The sequence below is a fragment of the Scomber japonicus genome, chromosome 3, assembly GCF_027409825.1.
Source record: "Scomber japonicus isolate fScoJap1 chromosome 3, fScoJap1.pri, whole genome shotgun sequence".
In the NCBI taxonomy this organism is placed as follows: Eukaryota; Metazoa; Chordata; class Actinopteri; order Scombriformes; family Scombridae; genus Scomber; species Scomber japonicus.
This window is the reverse complement of record NC_070580.1, coordinates 9,690,768-9,711,230: the sequence shown is the minus strand read 5'-3', so window position 1 is coordinate 9,711,230 and position 20,463 is coordinate 9,690,768. Positions and strand designations below refer to the sequence as shown.

The window sequence follows — 20,463 nt, the reverse complement described above, 5'->3', positions numbered from 1 at the left end:
AGTGGCATACTCGGCTCCATGGCAGTTGTTTTAAGAAGAACATTACAAGATTCATCACAGGCTAATTGACCCGTTAAGATGGCTACTTTTTGGCCATGTAAAGGGTCAGTGAATTAGCACATGAATAGACTGACGGGGGAATAATGAATGATGTGACTCCAGCAGCTGGCTGCAGTATCACTGGCTGAGAGCAGCAGAAACATTAACTGAACTGACAGACCACCGTTATTTCTGACATGCACAACTGCCTCTGGAAAAATGTCAGTGCTTTAATAGTTACTGCTTTTTCCCACTGCCATGGTCCAAAAAAATAATATATTATTCCAATACAAGTCCTAGAGGGGCCACATTGGATTTGCTCTGATGTTTTCTTCTAAAATGTTTCAAGAGCTACATGCATTCATTCAGTAAATGCTGCTGGTTAATGTATTAGCTATTGATCTGGCAGCCATGCAGTTACCAAGTCTTAGTTTGGTCTGAAGCCTGCACTGTGAGGTTGTCTTGGAAGCATGTCCCTTCCATGACTCCCTCTGTTCCCATCCAAAGTAGTGTCACTTTATGGAACAAGTCAAAGCTGAATGAATAAGTAATGTGATCCAGCCTCAAGTATAGTGTATCTCTGGTTGAAAAGCGTCCCAGTGTGATGTTACATAAAATTCTCCCTCCTTCCCAGTTGCCACAAAAATCTTGTACGGTTTAATTCTTAGAAAGAGAGTAAAGGGAAATTATATACTCAAAGTTTTTTTAATTTCTTCACTGGAGCAGTTTGCAGGGAAAAGCTTAGTCTTGCTATGCTGTAACAGTTGAATCCAGAGATATGTGCATATGTGTGTAGCCATTTTGTGTGTGTTTAACCTACCTGCAATCACCAGTTACTGGAGATTAGATTAGACTAGATTATATAGGTATGTTGTCTCACCCAAGTTGTTGGTTAGCTCTTGTTTCACTCGTTTTAGACTCTGGCACAGAAATTTATATTGACCCTGAAAATCTGAATAATCTGGAACATAAAACATTTTTTGTCCATGGTTTAAATTGAATGGCTATCTAGTGCATTGGACAACAACATTGTAAACAATAATTTGCATTAAACACATACATACCCAATGAGTTTAAAGGGCACTATTTCAGGGGTACCGCTATTTTATTGTGTAGATAACTTGCAAGGGACAGGTTAATAAAAGAAAAGACAAAAACTTGAAGAAACAGTTTGTCCTTAACTGGGGCCCAACTCCAAAAACACTAGATCCTACATTTCCCATAATGCAGCTCAATAACATTAGACCCCCCTGCCCTCATCTCTTAAATCATTCATTTTGTAACACCATTTAAATCATAAGCCCAATCAGACATAACCCAAAAGACGTCATCATGGTTAACTTCTTGAGCCACAAAGCCACAGAAGACATTCTGACATAACCCTAACCCTAACCCAGCTGTGTTCATGGGTTGAGTGCAGTCATATTTCTTGTGACCAGTAAACGTACCAATGTGTGACACTGGTGGAGTCCCCCTTTTATAAAAAGCTCAAGGGAGTTGTCCCTTGTTGTTGGATGCAAGTGAAACATTTAAAATTCAAATGTTTCTCAGTGTTTTTTAGAGCAGAATAACAATTATCTGGTGGAGGCTAGTGGACCAGAGGCTAGACTGAAACAAGGACAGGACTTTGGCCCTCCTATAATTTGTTATGACAGGTGAATGCAGGCCTAATCTCTGTCCTCTGGAACACGTTGCATCTGGTTCTTACTAATTGGCCGCTAATGGAAAACGTCTTTGTCGAGCCTGATTCTTGTCGGGAACACCTCCAGTCATGTTTTGCTATGATTAAATCCTAATGGCTCTGAAGTCGACATGCAACCCAGAGACTTTGTAGTGTTTTTACTTTGGTCATTTGTGAAAACAGAGCTGTTCGTTAAGGCCCCTTGATAATTCCGACAACGGCTTCAAAACATTGAACGGAAACGTTGCATCCACCAAACGAAAAAGGACGTTAAAGAGAAAAGAGTCTGTCCTCCTCTTCTCCCACCACTTCCTCCAAAGAAAACAAAAGCAGAGGCATGAAGAAAAAAAGAAGACTTGGCTGCAGCGTACGCCCAGCTGTTCTGTCCTCCGTGCTCTCCTCTTTTGTCATCTGTCTTCCGCTTTTGTGCAGAGCCGTCATTTAAAGATGGGATTTTAATCTGACCATCTAGAGTGATGCCATGGAAAAGCTGCAGCGGTTTTGGGAGTTGTTCAGGAATGAATGTGGAATTAGACTCCTGCTTCAAACCCTCTCAAGGCTGCATTTCTACTACTGGATCTTGAATAAAGTTGAATCAAATGTTTTTCTAAAGCTCACATTGAATAGTCTTCAAACCCTACCCTTAACCCTTTTTCTTTGTGGAGAAGATCATTTCTGATAGCTCCCTGTTATCTTTGATCAATGGAATGTATTGGTTCTGCTAATATCTCGAAGCATATTTTCAAAGATGGCCAGTTTGATTCATGTTTTAAGACAACTTGTTCAGTCAAACTACTGTCTGTGGTTTGGCCAAAAGACTGTCAGGGGGTCTATCAGACACTAGTTACGTATTAAAGCAACCTGTTACCTGGGTTACAGGGCTAATCGAGAGGAACAGGACGATGATAATTAACCTGACACGGTGAATGATTGTCCACTGACAACATGGTCACAAAGATTACTATCCAACAACATACCCCCCAAGTCTTGAACAAACCTCACACTCCAAATGGCCAATGATATGTCAGCATTTACATCTCCCGGGGGGATGAAAAAGTTCAGTAACAAGAGAAAACAAGCCTCTTAACCTCCTTCTCTTTACCTCACAGTCATTTATGAGGCGTCAGTGATGTACTTGACTGGTATTACTAGAGTCCCCAAATCTCTTGTAATTGAAATCATGTAGATTACAAGGGGAAGCTCTGGGATTTAGTTTCAGTGGAGGGGAAATCCCAGGCATGTGCATGAAGCGTGTTGTAAATCATGAGGAGAGAAGGGGAGGGAAGGAGCAACAGGCCCCTGTAAACCTACAGTATCTCCTGCCAGCACTGATGTTAGGAGATCAGATGTTTGCAAGGTGAATCACATGAGAAAGGTCATTACACATCTGGATTTCGGAGAGTGGGTTGGAGAGGTGTATTGCTCTAAAGGTTGCAAGCCTCTCCGCCTGTTACAGTCTCTGTGGAGTTAAACTTGGAGACAAAGTGTGAGGTTGTGATGTGTCCTGTCAGAAGAATGCAGTGTGAAATGCTTTCCTTCAGGTCCACTCTGCTCCTTCTGGCTATTTGTATACTCTTATCTCCAAGAGTCCCTCCTCACCCCAAGGCAGAAATAACTGCCAAACACCTGGCAGCATGTCAGAAGAGCAAGAGAGGTGTACATTCGAATTTAATCCTGTTTGGTGCCATCATTTTGCACTACCGACTCATTATTATTCTATTTAAGCTGAGAGTGTGCTCCTGTAGCTACATGGAACATATGTGTGTGTGTGTGAACCAGTTAATCAGCATTAAATTAGTAATAATGGTGAAGATGCTGGGCTGTAATGAGCCCAGCTGTGTTGCCCCTGGCTATAGCGCTATGCCACTGGGACAGGGATTTTCCACACACCCTCCTAACACTCAGCCTGCCTGACAGCTACTTGACGACTTTGTCTGTCTGAGCTGTATCGCAACTCCATTTATCATATCGTTCAATATTCATGGATGTCATATCTGGCCACTTCATGTGGTTTGCTAATGTTTATGGAGTCAGTTTGTGAAGCTGGTGGCGTGCCCTTCCGCAATGACAGCAGAGGTCTGCCTTTTTGCTCAGGGCAATGTTGAAAGAAGGAGCTGACAGTAATAGGCTGTTAGGGTTCTGGCGGATGGTAAGGAATCTCAAGTGGTGATGGAGATTTCATCCAACTTCAGACCTTTATATTTGTATGTTTTCTTTTTAAGGATTACATGTCGTATGACCAGTTGAGGCATGTCAGAGGGATGTTTTACTTAGAGTGCTACAAGAGGTTTCCAAGTATTTCCAATGTCAGCTCTATCATCAAAATCCATCAGTGCTTAGCCATATAGACTGAAGTGCTTTGTTAACCAGGACGAAACCTTGGACAAGAAGTGCTTTTTTGAACAAGAGACAAGGTAAAGCTTGGCCAGCTCTCCACATGGTGTTGTTTGCGCTCCAAGCACTTTACATTAACAGATCCTTAGCCAACCAAGCTGTCAGTCTGTCAAACGGTGCCCTGAGTGTCCTTAAGCTCCTCTATAGGGTAGTCTGTCAGACAGGCAGGCATCCGTCTGGGAAGGTAATGGGATTGGCTCCCTGTTTTGGCTGCCTGAGGGGCAACAAGGGTTAGTGAGATGCAACCTTCTGGCCACCCAGAGTTTCCTCTTCATGTGGGGGCCTAAGCTAGGTTTACTCTTGACGCATTGTTCCTGCATGAGGGTGCGCATATCAAAAATGACATCATTGCATCTTTCATATCATGCAAGAAGGCTTCGTTTTTTGTGGCGCTTGGTCATGCACCTCTGAATTTTTGTAACGGAGCGCGAGCTGCACAAGTGGTCCTGCTGGTTTTGGTGAAGCTTGGATGACTGTCCCAGTTCATTAAACATTCAGAGACAGACAAGCAATAATTGCAGTACACAAATGCAATATTTGATAGTATGTCTGTGTTACCCACTGTTAATTTGACTCTAGTTTAGTTCCTTTCATGTCTTTAATGGCACATGTTTTCTCTTTTACTTATTGCTAGCAAGTGACCATGCAACAAAACAGGAAAATAACTTTGCAACACCACTGAACTAGACTGGAACTGTTTGGCATTTCATAGAATACTGCAACAAGGAAGACATTGAGCAGTGCCTCTGTACATGCTCATACCTCATGCACCACACCACAGTGTCTCATTTGAGTATGAACAAACCTTTGCAGCTGTCAAGGACATGGGAATCTGTATGTATGCAGTGTCTCCTCCCTTTGCATCATGAGCTGGTGAAGGTGGCCTTTATTCCTTTTTTAATTCCTGCACTGAGGTATTTAACCCACATCCTGCTCTGCTTTTTCTGAGATGTCTCAGAACTCCTGTGTCATTCTCCGAGGAGTCATTTTTGGCTGTTAATCCCATTATTTCTTATAACAACACTGCAGAATAGTTGTTTGAGTCTATGAAATATAACAACTCTCTTTATGACTCTCTGGACATGCCTGGAGATAAAAGAGCAGGGAGGAGGAGGGAGGAGTTTGTCAATGACAAACACCATCTTTTCCATGGAAACTCACACATTGATACTTTCCATTTCACAGCTGGGTGTGTCCGCTTGACTAATGAGAGCGGAGCACTGTCCTGACTTAGCATCTGCTAATGTTTCTTGTTAATTTTGTACATAGAGAAGTGTGTGTGTTGGTTTATGTGTACAATACTGCTTTCCATCACTGTCACTGGCTGGATTCTGCTAATTTCCATAGTCTGTTTGTGATTATATCCTTGTTCTTGGTGCCTCAGTGGATTGTTGCGCATTGTATTTGTGGCAACCACATTTTACTGTGAGAAGTGCAGTGGGAAGCCTTAACCTTTGAACCATGTGGATTTCACATCCCTTATGGGTAGAGGCCCCATCTGGTTTTAAGCAAAAGTCAAGGTTTTAAAGAATTTTCAGTGGGGCTTTACAATGCCAGCAACCAAGTAGGTTAGATGATATTTTACTCTTTTCACAGGTGGTTTCCTTTTGAAAAAGCAATATGTGTAATTTTTATTTTCTGTGATTAATGGCCTAAACAGCATGATGCCCTGTTTCTAAACCTTATCATTGTAAATGTAGTTCTCTTTACACCATGATTTAATAGTTGTTTTCACCCTAATAGTGGGGATTTTGAAGTATTATGAGTTTAAATCTACCTGTCAAAACACAATTCACAGTTGTGAACAGCATAATTTAGGGTTCTTAAATGTCATCAGGCACTCTTCTCTTAAATCTTTAATTAATACATGCCTGTTGAGCGACATTGTAGTCTACGTACTACATGACTTACTACATGACACACTGCAGATGTTCTTTGTCATCGATCATCCTAATGGCTGTTACTTGTCTCTGTTTATCCATGATAGGAAGATCTGTGTGCACTGTAAGTGTCGTCGTGAGGAGCATGCAGTGACAACCATGCCTGTAGAAATGGAGAAGACGGTTACCAAGCTGATGTACGACTTCCAGAGGAACTCTACCTCTGACGATGACTCCGGCTGTGCCCTGGAGGAGTACGCCTGGGTACCACCTGGACTCAAACCTGAGCAGGTATGTCACACTCACAGTGGAAGACATGAGTTTCCATTCACACTGGTAGCAAGTTCTCCAAACGTTCATTAAATAGCTAAACAATGACTAAGCAAAAGAAAAATGATTAAACTTCTTTTACTGGGCTTCAGACTTTGGCTTTTCAGCTTGCAGCTTTGTGCAGTTCCTGCCAGATGTTTGTAGTTTATATATTAAGTGTTAAGAACAGAGTGCATCTGCAATTCAGGTCCTTCAGACGTGGATCATATTGCAGTCACACTGAACTAAGGCTGGTTATGAAATCTTAATGCTTTTTGAGTACCGACCAAAATGTTTCCATAGTGAGTATCAAAAACTGCCAAGTACTGAAAGCTGGCAGCAATGCCTGGTCCAATTCTTAGTCCTGTTTACTTGTTCCTTGGTCAGACATTTTCTGATATAAATCACTTTTAGAGATTTTGTTTTTGCATGCCCATTAGACCCGCATCTCGACATATGATCGCTCACCAGTTATGCTGACTCTGCCTTTTTTGGGCTAATGGATAACATGGATTATGTTGTTCCTACAGTTAAATTAATCTCCAATTCATTCTGCCTGCAAACATGTTTACAGTAGGTTTCATCGCCCTCACAGCAGTTCAGCTAAGCTTGTGTAATACACAAACATATTAAATGGCCCTGTGCACATCCAAGAAAATCCTCTTTTACAATGCTCCACTGAGCTGTTGGTGTGCACATGTGGGAGGGTTTCCAGTTTTGGAGGACAATAGAAGTGTTTATAGAAGCTGGTTTCATTTTGTTGATGAGCTGAGAGCAATGAACTGGTCAATACAATGCTGGCACAGCCCCCTGTTTTCACCTCCGACGACTTAGCACAGCTATTTTTCATCCCCCTCCAGGGTCACACATCTAACCCTGAAGTCAATTAGGTTCTCGTCTAGTGGCAATATAACCTTAGGAGCAGTCAAGCCATTACGGAAAATGGGCTGTGCTGCTTCAAAATAGCACAATGCTATAACCTACCTTGAAGAAACCAGATTTATGTTTTTAGCTCTCTTTCTTTTAGCTTTTGATTTTGAAAAAATGTGACAATTAAGAGCATAGTTTCATGAGGGGTCTTAAGCTATAGTAATTTCAATTCTATTCAAGGCCTAACCTGTCATAGAGGAGTGAAAGTATGCCTGATGTGGGGCTTTTCATCACCTAGTACTTCCTCCACACGAGGTAGAGACAGAGTGAGAAGTGAGGGAGATGGTGAACACAAAGCTAATCTCCAGGATCTAAACGGTGGGTTTAGGTTTCCCCGTAGGGAGGCAGTGCTCTGTATGAGCCTACTATTTAGCCAGCAGTGGTGTAAAGTCGCCACTCTGTAACAAGAGATTTCAAACCAGGACTGCGGTATTCAATCAGGTATATCTTAGGGATTATGAAGGACAAGTCAGATATATCAGCACTTAGGTGTGACTTGTGTGTGTGCGTGCGTGCGTGTGTGTGTGTGTGTGTTCATATTTACAGAAAGTATGTAAGGGACTGTCTCAGCCTCAATTGTGTTTCACCAACTGCTGACATACAGACATCTTTCATTATTGAGTGTGTTGGAGATGTTATTGAGCTGCAGCGTGAAGGAGGGCCTGCCAATATTCTCTCTCCCACTGTCTCCCCTTGCTCTCAGCTCTCCATCCCTCACAAATAAAATTCTTGGATGTTGCCAAGTCGCAGCTTGTCAAGGCCAAGAATGTTACTCAGCAGTGGCCTGCAACTGGTGTGTTTTTTTTGTTTGTTTTTTCAACCATCACGTAGCTACAGTATAATGTGCAGAGTCTGCTCAGCATATAGCAGGGTCTGATTTTAATTTGCAGTCAAACATGAAGTATGCTTTTTCAAACCGCTGATATATGCAATATTTGAATAGAAATTCAGATCAGGGTTACTCATGCAAGCGAGAGGTCTTTCCAGGTTCTCAAATGGTCCCGCAGCTCGGATGTGAATAAATTAACATTCAAACAACAAAAGACCCAGTCTGAAAGATACCTGAGGGCAGTTTGCTCCAGAATGGGACATACAAGTCAGAGTTTAAGGACTATAAAAACTGACAGCTACTGACCATACCTGATTACAGCTGTGAATAAGCACTTTTCAATTGAAAATCAGAAGAAACATATTTAAGCTAGCATTGCGGTTCAAGGAATGGAAATGTCTGTCATTCAGTCCACCACTTGGAGCTAGAAGGACATATTTCAACAGCTATATAATAGATTGACACTAAATTAACTACAGATGTCTTACAATTGAGTGGATACTAATGACAAAATGATGTGCTTAACAACAGCATGCTAGCATTGTTTTTGTGAGCGTAAATTCAATCTCACCGCTAGCACAGCTATAGTAAAAACGGCTTAAAATAGCACCTGCACTTGAGAAGACATTTATATTTCATACTGAATTAACCCATCTCAGGCCTTTTGTACATCTCAGCAAAGATGGACAGAAAAAGAAAACAAAGCCATTAAATCTGCCCCCTTCACTATGAAAACACCATCTTTCCCACCATGTTTGGCTTTTACTACCAGTGTTTTCTCAACAATATAATATCTGTGTCCACTAACCACTGTAAAGTGGCTTGTTGAGAGAATGTGAGGACTGGTGCCTGGTGGTGTCTTTTCCTCTGGATGTCTGGCCATTAACAGCAATAGAAACCAGCTGTGTGAAGCGATCACTCTTGTCACTCAGTTTGCAGAAGTCCTACCATTTGCCTCAGCTTTTAAAAACACTCCTTTCAGTACAGTTCCAAATTCTGCCCTGTCTTTAGTTTCGCCTGCTTTCGATTACAGTTATTATCACAAGCTGCTCCTCCTGGCTCTCGCTGCAATCATGTGTCCATTATGTTCTGCTTGTGTGCATGCGTGTGTGCGTGTGTATCCGTCCTTATTTTTCCTCGGGGCAGTGTGCCTTTCACCTCCAGATTGTAACCCTGTTGTGGTTGGAAGCGTGTTTTGTAATTTATCATTAAGTGTGTGGGTGTGTGTGTGCGCATCTGGTAGCATATGTATGTGTGTGTGTGTTTTTCTTATGTGCATATAGGCCCTGCGTGATTTATCTGTGCTTGACCACAGTCAGTCTTTTATGGACAATCCTGAGATCCCCTCTGGGCGTCCCGAGCCGTGCTGCTGGACACAGATCCTGCGTCCCTTGCCAACATCGGTGGAAGCCAACAAAAGCAGAGCAGAAGGAATTAGGTTACACTTACAACAAGAGGCTCCCGCTATAAATTCATCCTAACAATAAACATGCTTGTATAGGGCTACTTAAAGGAAATATAGACACCACGCTGCCCTTGATACATAAAGTGATGCTACTGCTGCGGGACAATTAAACTTTGTTAAAGAGATATAATTTTGACATTGGTTGTGTAGGCTGGTTTTTGAGTCAGTGCATACTGCATTATTCTAGTTAATATGTGTGACAGACTGTGTGTGACTGCCAAGGACAAAGCTGATGGCCTCTAGTCAGTAGATCTATTCAGCAGACAGATATGTTATTGAGATTGCCGTGACCCAGTCAGCAGGTATCGATCATGTTTTCTCTCTTTACATTCCAAGTCTTAGCTTTATCTCCCACTCTGTTTCTTTTTTCGTTCATCTCATTCTATTTTCTCATTCTCTCTCCTGCTGTCTTTATTTTCCTATCCACACTTCCCCTTCTTTTTATTTGACCTTTGTCTTCAAATCTCCCTTTAAAATCCTGTGGCTTTCGTGGTCCCCCACAAAACCCACCCACCCAGTCACATTCATGTATGACTGCCTGACCTCTGTTATACCCCGGCCCCCCTGTTACAGTGCAATAGAAGGACCGCAATAAATAACAGGGAGATAGCATTCATTGTCTGCCTCTATAATGTAAAGAATGTCCAAGTAATTTGGTACGGCCAGATTAGCATTAATCCTCCCGTTGCACGCATTCGCATGCACACACACACACACACTGCTACATGCATATGTGTTAATCACTTGTTTGCCCTTGTGTGTGTGTGTACGTGTGCAAGAGTGTGTGCACATTTGACAGGTCACTAATACATTCCCCTGTCGATGTGCAGAGATGGAGAGATGAGGTTCCATTAAATCTCCACCGGTGGGCCATAAATCAAAGTGATTTTAAGTGTGTGTGCGTGTTGGTCACTTCTGCTTTTAGGTCTTGTTAATTTTGTCTTGGTGCAGTTGAAACATTTAATACTGACAAGATTAAACGGATATTTTTCATAATCACCTAATTATGTTTTTTAATGTATCAAATAAAAATGCCACCTTTTTTTCAATTTGAGGATTTCAGTGTTTGTTTATTCTACTGTTAAACTGACAAAATGGTTCATTAGAAGTTGCCATCTTGGACTTGGGGAACTCTTGATGGACATTTGTCCTTATTTTCTGATATTTTATAGACAAAAAATGTCAATATTTTAATCAAAATGCAGTTTAAGTTATGTATCTGCTTCATATATTGCAGGTTTTTGTAAGCTCCTAATACATCCCCTCTTCTCTTTGTCAGGTTCACCAGTACTACAGCTCCCTGCCCGAGGACAAGGTGCCCTATGTGAACAGCCCAGGAGAGAAATACCGCATCAAACAGCTGCTCCATCAGCTACCGCCCCACGACAATGAGGTGAGAGTCCAAACTGCCCCCCCTTCCCTCCCCCATCACCTCCATCTATCCACCCATTTATCTCTCCCTACCTCCCCTCCTTCAGGGCAATACAGAGATAAGAGAGGAGCAGGGAGGAGACAGACACAGGAAAAATGCTCTGTCTCCTTAATGGGTGTGAATGAGATGGTGTTTGTGAGTATGTAGCTGTCAACTGAAGTTTTTTACTTCTATAAAGCATTACCACTATTTAGATATTAGTGTGATTGTGATAAACAAGTGGTACTGTTACTGAGAAGCAGCCTTTAGCAGCTCTACACAGCATTTAATTTCATTTGTGATTCATAGCAGGGAATATAGTTGATAGGTAAAGACAAGGTATGTAGTGTTCCAGAAAAGGCACAAAAAAAAGCCAGAATTTGAAAATGAACAGGCATGGACATATGCATACGCTTTATACACGCAAGCAACACTACTGTTAACTACTGCATTCACTCACACATACACACGCAAACACACACACACACACACACACAACAACCTTTAATAAACAGAACCATATCTCACCTGTTTGAAGTAACAAATGTCACATCTCCCTGCATGAATTTGAGTGATATTGTGTTATTGTGTTTCACTTCTGGGAACTGAGTTTACTTCCACTGAAAGTCTCTTGCTTTCACGTTGTTGATAAGATCATGTGATGTTCAGTTTCTCCTCACACTACAGGCACCAGTCTGATGATCACATGTTGCTTTTCATTCCATATTCTTGCTTTTTCTTCTCTCCTTCTACAATTCACACGGTCCCTTCATTTCACTATCTGTCAGTATCCCACTGCCCACCTGACCCCCAAACTTTCTGTCATTTGCAATGAGTGCATACAGATACGCAGGTGGGTAGGCTGACAGGCAGGTAGCCCGTCCAATCGTTTTATCCAGGGCGAATGAAATGATTGGACAGACGTATAACAGGCATGCACCAGCTACAGATACTGGATTTTTTTTTTTTTTTATTGTCACACCGTGTTATTCATTGCTTCTAAAAACATTACCTAACCTAGTTTAAAAACACTTGGTGACATGTTCCTTTATTAACATGAACAGGGGCACTTTAGCCAACCATTCTGGCTGAAAAACGTCCCCAACATATAAATTATTAATACCTGTTTGAGTAACGTTTGCTAAAAACTACTACTACTTTTTAAAAACTGAAACTACATATTGGCAACCCCGTTTTTGCAGATTTCTTATTCATAATGGACAAATGGGCTTGGGCCTCGGGTTAGTTGTAAAAGTATTCAGATATGGACTAATGCATTGTTGATTTTGGTCTTGTCATGTGATTTAACATGAAAATGTCTTTTTTTAAGGTACGCTACTGCAACAGTCTGGACGACGAGGAGAAGCGAGAACTGAAGCTCTTCAGTAACCAACGGAAACGGGAAAACCTGGGCAGAGGCAACGTCCGGCCGTTCCCCGTGACAATGACTGGGGCGATCTGCGAGCAGGTAGCTGACACCAACATCAGAAACATCATTTTTGCACCGTTTCCTCCAGCAGGAAGGAGATATAACAAGATCAAAGATGATCTGAGAGTAGCCTGTCGTTTCTCTTCTAAATGTCATGTCTGTGTCGCGTCCCGTGACAAGAGTGAATTAAGTATGACAAGATCAAAGGCGTTGTCATGTGGCCAGCGGAATGAAAGCAATGAATCGTGGGACGGACATACTGCGCAGCCTTCTGGCATTTCAGGCTTTTGTTATGATGTATGAGAGGTGCTTTATGTTGACTTATAAAAGGGCAGAGATGCAACAGTCATCTGCTTTTATAACATGGTGGTGACCTCGTCCATCTCACTTCAGTGTGTTATGGAAGTCTTACCTTTGACAAGCTGGTGTATGTGTGTGTTCGTCTCTTTGTGTGCGTGTGTGTGTGTGTGTGTGTTGTCTCATTCCTCCTGCTGCCATATGATCTGTCACACTCAAACAATCCTAGCATTTGTCTTTAAACATAACCTTACATAATGCCTCAGAGAACTGAGTAACAGTTTAAAAACGGCCCTAAATCTTCCAGCAGCGCCAAGCGTCCCATCAAATATTTGCTGTTTTTCTACATGTAGTCTTGTAGTGGCCTTGTGGGACTACAAAGTGCAATGGAGAACCATCTTTTAACAACAGACTAGCGTGCTCTAGCATCCGTTAGCCATTTGTTACTTTGTACAGCAAGTGGAGCTGCTCTCTGTTATGTTGGTGCCCCGGGTGTATAGCTCCTTTACAGCTTGTGTTTCATGTTCGCTCAGGAGACAGCACACACACACACACACACACACACACACACACACACACACACACACACACACACACACACACACGCAATGTGAAAGAGCAGATTGTCGAGAGACTGTGTATTGATTGAACCCCCCCACCCCCTCCGCCCTACCCCTGCCTCCTTGCAGCAGTACGGCTATGTGCCAGTTAGATAACCTGATTGTAACTCTCCCTCTGCCTCTATCTTTCCATCCCTCTAAATCTACTTTGCCTACCTGACCTTCCCCCCCTCTCCTTAGCACTCCCTATCATTTATCTTTCTGCCTTCTCTACCCTTACACCTCTGTGCTGATCTCAATCTCCTTTTTATCCTCTTATATATCTTTCCATTTTTATTTCTCACCTCTGCCCCCTCCAATGTCCTTCAGCAGCCACTCAACTTTCCCCTGTCTGTCTTGAGCTGCCCTTCCCTTTCCCCACATACATAAACACACCCTTGTGCTCTTAATTTAGTGTTCATGTAAAACTGTGTTAGAGATAGCTATGCATCAATTTGAAACACTGGATCGTTATCAGTGCCAATACTGACCTCGTTGAAGATCTCAGGAAATCACTTGGACCTTCTTGGAAATGGGTTCATCACTGATGGCCTTATTCTGCACTATTAGCTGTAACTAAAAACATCCAACTATTATGGCGGCAGTGGTCTCAGCACTTAGAGCCCAAGACAAATTTCCCTTCGGGGTTAATAAAGTATATATCTATCTATCTATCTATTAAATTCTCACCTTGTTGCCATTCTTATCAAATCACCAACCTGTCCTCTATTACTGATAGCCAATTGGTCCACATTTTAAACTGAACTCTTACTGTCTAATGCTCCGCTGCTTGATTTAACAGGAATTCCATCACATTAAGGAGCAATTTTACTATTTAATGGGACCCTTGAACCATGGATGCATTAAAAAAACTGGATACAGTGGTTTCCTCAATGGTGCTCTATTCATTCCAATGAACATTCTCACAAAGCGCACTCACCTCCATGCATCCTCACCTTTTTAAAAAGCTGCAACTAGAAAATTTTTGCTTGAAAATCTAATCAACGAATTGAATAATTGTTTCAGCTCTACCTCCCCAGCTCAGCCGGCTAATAAGAGTAACAGTCATTTTAGAGTGTTTGTGACACATGTTTTACAGTTTTTTAAATCTTTACTTACTATTAAAGTTATTCTGGGCCAGTAGGTGTCATATGACTTGAAATAATTAACTTTCATAGTCACTGTTACAAAGTAATTAGTAATAACACATCATGCACAAGTCTTAAGAATGTTGGTGTGTGACCATTTCCACTTATTTTTAATATGATGTACAGTTTCGTTAACACATCAGAGCAATGTTATCTAAGGGAATATCTAAATTGTGAAAAGTTTCTCAAAAATGTTCTTCTTCTATCTCCTTTTAGTGTGGAGGCCAGATAAATGGTGGTGACATTGCTGTGTTTGCATCCCGTGCCGGCCATGCCGTGTGTTGGCACCCCGCCTGCTTCGTGTGCAGCATGTGCAACGAGCTCCTGGTGGACCTCATCTACTTTTACCAGGACGGGAAGATCTACTGCGGCCGGCACCACGCTGAGCGTCTGAAGCCACGCTGCACCGCCTGCGATGAGGTAGACGCCCGTAACAAGCGCACGCACATGCCAGCACATGGGTGATCATGTGTTAACAGATACATATATCACCTCCTCGAACATACTGTGCCTGTAATGTGGGACTGAGTCTGTAGAGCTATTTATAAAGTAATTACACGCACGCATTCAGTGCATATGCATGCCGACATACACACCAAAATACTGTCATATGATGCTCACAGGCTTTGCTGCCCAACACACCCTTTCACAGTTTAACACATGCAACATTTTTTCCAGTCTAATGGAAATACCAACATCTTAGCTTCCAACCATTTACACTGACTTGCTTTCTCTTTAAATGGGAACAAGGACACTGCTAGCACTTAAAAAGCACCCCTGTGTTTTAACATCAGTGTAATTAAAAGTAAAAGCACCATCTAGGTTTCCTCAACTCCCCACTCACATTAGCCGCCTACACAATTCAGTGACAAAGAGGATGATCTAAGACTACTTAGAGGTGCTACAAAGGAGAAAGTGGTGCGTATGGAGGGGGAGGGAGGGAGAAGGACCCGATTCTTTGTCCTGTCATTCAGCACCCAGTAATAACTCGACTGAGGTTTTACCTCCAAGGACCAGTGATAAACGATACTCTGTCTTATCTCTCCCTTCTTAGATCATCCTGGCGGATGAGTGCACTGAGGCAGAGGGACGTCACTGGCACATGAAGCACTTCTGCTGTTTCGAGTGTGAAACGGTGTTGGGGGGCCAGCGCTACATCATGAAGGAGGGACGGCCCTACTGCTGCTCCTGCTTTGAGTCCCTCTATGCCGAGTACTGCGACTCCTGTGGGGAACATATTGGTAGGCTGCATTGCTGCCCCTCATCTGTCACTGTTAATACAATCTGTATTAATCACCAGCAGGTCTCACAAAGGAATGCTTAAAAAAAGAATATGATATCGCTAGAAGCACGTATGGAAAAAGTGGATGGTGATTGGGCTGATTTTTTTTTTTTTTTAAGGAGGATGAGTGACCTCATTTTTAAATCATGAGTGACACAAAGGAGAAAGAATTACAGTAGAGAGGTGGCCTCGTTTTTGGCAATTTATTACTGAATGGTGTCATTCACAGTCATGCATTTAAAGCAAAGGCACAGAGCAAAGGACAGCATAGACCGCAGCTTACAGAGTACAGAAATATGTGTAGTATTTATCATGCAGCATGAAGCCCACCTGGGGTAAAGGCGTGACCGTATCAGGTGACTTTTTACCTTCAGGATTTGTTTTTATCACAGGCAGATGCACCAAGGTTCCGTTAAACACAAACATAATCATCTCTCAACCTGAGAGCACTCAACCGTTTTTGAGGCAAACTCACTGAGACAAGACACTGAGATATTTTTCAGCAGGAAAGCTTCATATTAACACCTCTTGGCCCCATGCCATCTTTTGTTTAGTGTGTGTGTGTGTGTGTGTGTGTGTCATAGCAGGATGCCCAGGTGTGTTTTTGGCACACACGCTCAACAAATTAGCTCTGTAATTATTTTTCAGACAGGATATAGAAAAGTATTTGCTTCAAAAACACAAGTGATTATAAATTGAAACCATCAGAAAACAAGCTTGAACCAGATGGCAGCCATTACCAAATACAATGGAAATCGCTTATAGTGATCACATCTGTCCAGGTCAAATTGATCACTTTAAGCGGATAATTATTTTAACCACATTTTTTCTTTCATTTATGTATATTTATTAGACTACATGAATATAAAGTAATGAAACAGACAGCTTTGCCATTCACTGAATTTTATTGACTGTTTCAAATTACAGTACAGCTGTTTCAAACGCAGTGTGCGCACATTTTTGAAGCAGCAGGAGTTCTAACTTTTGCCAATGACAAGTTCCTTCTTTCCCCCGGCGGCAGAACAGGCGAACAAACTGGTGATCCTTTCCTCAGATTTCTTTCCCCCTTTTTTATTGTCATAAGCTTCGAGGAGACTACATTTTTCATTGAAAGAAAATGACTTTCTTTTTCCCATCATGGTTGCAATGTGTACGTGGCACTAGCCTCAAGTAACCAGCTGAAGTAGACAAGTTACAGCGAGGCAATAATGGTGTTGCAGCCACTAAGTACATATCACTTGTGTATCATGGGAATAAAAAAATAGGATTACCATAGTAATTTTTTCCCATATGTTGTCATGTGTGAAAACACCCAAAAATGAACACAAAAGCGGACTATCTGATTACTATAAGCAAATTATTTAAACAGTACTTGTATAGGAATGATTTTGTCCCAAGCTTTTTGATCCATTTAAGCAGTTGATCACCGTGACCGTGATCACTATAAGCTGTTTCCATTGTAGCCTGTTTTTTTCCCCTTGTAACAACTTGCAAATACACTCAAAATGCAATGTGTTTATTCAATGCTGAGCAAGCTCCATAAAGAGTTTGCCCCCAAGCACAGTTAAGTTACAGCCTCTAACTTTATTTTCTCACACAAGCAACTTGTAATATGCTTCTGTTTTCACTTAAAACTGCATTTTTAATAAGAATGTTAAGATATTTAATTTCAAGCTCTTTGATTAAGACATGGTGCTTTGTATCATAATTGTACATTTGCATGAGTCCCACAAGCTGTCATTTTATGTAAACCCTGTGTACTCTTTATCTTTCATACAGGCATTGACCAAGGCCAGATGACGTATGATGGGCAGCACTGGCATGCCACAGAGGACTGCTTTTGCTGCGCCCGCTGTAAACACTCCCTGCTGGGTCGCCCCTTCCTGCCCAAGCAGGGTCAAATTTTCTGCTCCCGCTCCTGTAGTCTGGGGGAGGAGCCCAATGGCTCAGACTCCTCTGACTCTGCCTTCCAAAGTGCTCGCTCAACCAGAGAGTCCAGGCGCAGCTCAAAGGGGGGAAAGAGTGGTGGAGGAGGGGGTGGAGTGCAGGCAGAGAGATTCTCTGGGGAGGTGGACCCACTGTCTTTACAAATGGATCTTCTGAGTCTCTCTAGCCAAACCCCCAGTTTGACTCGTGAGCCACCTGCCTGGCAGAACCAGAAGCAAGCAGGTGATGGCTACAAATATGAATCCCAAACAGACCAGATTGCCAACCCCACCCCTCTCCAGCTCCTCAGTCAGTGCAATGTCAGGACTTCCTATAACCCTGCCTGTGCTGGACAGAACAATCAACAACAGGATCACAGGATCAAGGAGAACGGAGGTTTAAAGAGACCTCCCGTCTCAGCAATGAAGGGCCACTCTCTGAATGAGACGTGGTTCCAACAGCCAGTTCCAGAGGAGTACTATCCACCCAAGCTGAGGACCCAAAAGAGCTTCACTGAGGTGTCCCATTGCTCTCAGCACAACAACAGCTTCTCCTCAGATAAGCGCTCCATCAGTCTGCATGGCTTCCAGAGGGACCGCGACAGAGATGCAGGTCCACCGGCACCACCCCAGGTTGCGAGAAGCAGGAACCCCATCAATGCACTTAACTTCACTGAGCAACTGACCCCTCTAGAGCAGACCCCAAGAGGATCCATGGAGTCCCTGGCCCTGTCCAACACAACAGGTGGGTATGGTAGAAGTCATCAGACCTCTGCATTATAAAGAAGTTTGCTCTAGCTACAGTCAAAAACAATCAATAAAAGGTGAAATTGACTTTAATTCAATTTTATTTTCTTACAGGCAACTCAGCAGATGGAGGAAAACGTCAGGAGCACCTTTCTCGTTTCTCCATGCCAGACTTGAGCAAAGACTCTGGGATGAATGTGTCAGAGAAAAGCAATATGGGCACCCTCAACTCTTCAGTGCAGTTTCGTAGCTCTGAGTCTCTTCACAGCCTCACAGCAAATCAGCCCTATATGGAAATGGATCCCCCCAGATCCTCCCAGTACCAGATGCAGTACTGTGACCCCTCTGGCATGGGTGTGGGTATGGGTATGACTCATTTACCGCCTGGCTTCACCTTCCAGGAGGAGGATAGAGTTAGTTTGGTGAGCAGTGCTAACGCTGCCCGCCTGCCACCCATCAGTGAGCGCAGGGTGGGAGGTGGTGTAGGAGGAGTAGGCGGAAGGGGAGCAAACATGCGGGTAGATGGACCAGAGGAGACTCCCCAGAGGCGTCGGCACCACCACCGCTCTCGGAGATCCCGGCGTTCCCGTTCAGAAAACGCTCTCAACTTAGTGGCAGAGCGGAGGGCAAGACCTCAAGAAAGACCACAGCTGCGTGTCTGTGAGGATTACGACCGTTTCCCACCACCTAGGAGTGCCAGGGATCAGTTTGGAGTAGGAGGAGGAGGGGGAAGATATCAGCCCCAACTCTTCAGGCAGTGCCCTAGGACCACCTCAGACCTGACACTTCAGAATCCCGGGGCCAGCCGGCGCACAGGCTTGAACCAATACTCCTGGGATGATTATGATGATGACGACTGGTGCTCCACCTGCTCTTCATCTTCCGAATCAGAGGATGAAGGTTACTTCCTTGGTGAGCCAATCCCCAGACCCGTCCAGCTGCGCTACCTCAGCAACCAGGAGCTCGTCCATAAGTACAACAATACAGGGATGGGAGGACCCAACCGTAGCGGGCAGTTACATACTCGCAAACGCAGAAAAAGCAAGAACTGCATTATTTCCTAACATCCTGACGTCTGATAAAAGAAATGACTCATTGTCACCCCAAAATGACACCCAGTCCATTTATTCAGTGTTGTTGAGTGTTGAATATCATGTAATTGAAAGTCAGTGATGAATTACAGTCGGTAAACAGTGAAAAAGCACCAGTGTTTGCATGTTTGTTCATTTTAATGTTTCGGAATATCTCCTGAGTATTAAGGCTAACAGTTACATGTGCAGTTCTACCAAGTCACAACATTTATCAAAAGCTGATGTGCAATTTTTTTTATCATCACTTCCATGCAGCAAACAAGTGTGCAAGATAGTCGGTTTGGTACAGTAGCTTTTTCATGCAATGTGATTTAGATATAGGATATACTGTACTATTGTATTCAGTTCATAGTATGTACATAGATAAATGAATTAATAATTTCACTTAAGTTAAGGAAGTCAGTGTAAATATGGTTGTAAATGAGGCCGCACATATTTTTATATTTTGTATGGATAGAATCATTTATGTATTAAATATCTATAATGTAGAGATAGAAAATGACAAAAACAACTTATGCATGTTTTATTTGGCTGACCTGGTCCTGCATTTGGAATAAAGGAGTATTTCAGTGAGTGATTTGACTGACAGCTGTGATTCTCTCTAGAGCATGACAACACATGTGTCAAGTCTGTACAAGTGTGTATAGCAGTCACCTTCTCCATCTGTTTAATGCATAAATGAATGATAATGTGGTGTAGAGGTTGATTAGAGAGTTATCCTCCACTGGATTGTTAATATATGGTATGCTTGGATGGTAATGAGTGCGGTCACATTCAAACCTATACAGCTCAATTACCCTGCAGACATACAAAGTATTCCACTGAAACACTGGTTTATTGCATCAGCCCTTAAAAGTTGTGAATTGCTGACAATTGGGTCCAGAGCTTTTGGTTTTAATATCTGAGGCTGGTTGCATCCACAGTTAGTAGGTTCACTTGTAGCCTTGTTGTGACTTAGAGATTTTAAGTATCACTACATTACAATGAGTTGCATCACACAAGTTCTT

The 20,463-nt window shown here is 42.6% G+C and overlaps 1 protein-coding gene across 1 annotated transcript in view; it reads left to right on the top strand.

The window, feature by feature from the left end:
* The window catches only part of prickle2b (prickle homolog 2b), an 88,961-nt gene extending 68,949 nt beyond the window's left edge, over positions 1 to 20,012 (top strand). Inside the window, exons 3-9 of the mRNA XM_053316792.1 lie at positions 6,102 to 6,285; positions 10,807 to 10,920; positions 12,269 to 12,406; positions 14,628 to 14,831; positions 15,466 to 15,652; positions 17,473 to 18,363; positions 18,480 to 20,012. Of these exons, the coding sequence (XP_053172767.1) occupies positions 6,102 to 6,285; positions 10,807 to 10,920; positions 12,269 to 12,406; positions 14,628 to 14,831; positions 15,466 to 15,652; positions 17,473 to 18,363; positions 18,480 to 19,429 (2,668 nt within the window). The 3' untranslated portion in view covers positions 19,430 to 20,012. The remainder of the gene's footprint in view (positions 1 to 6,101; positions 6,286 to 10,806; positions 10,921 to 12,268; positions 12,407 to 14,627; positions 14,832 to 15,465; positions 15,653 to 17,472; positions 18,364 to 18,479) is intronic.
* The last annotated feature ends 451 nt before the right edge of the window (positions 20,013 to 20,463 follow it).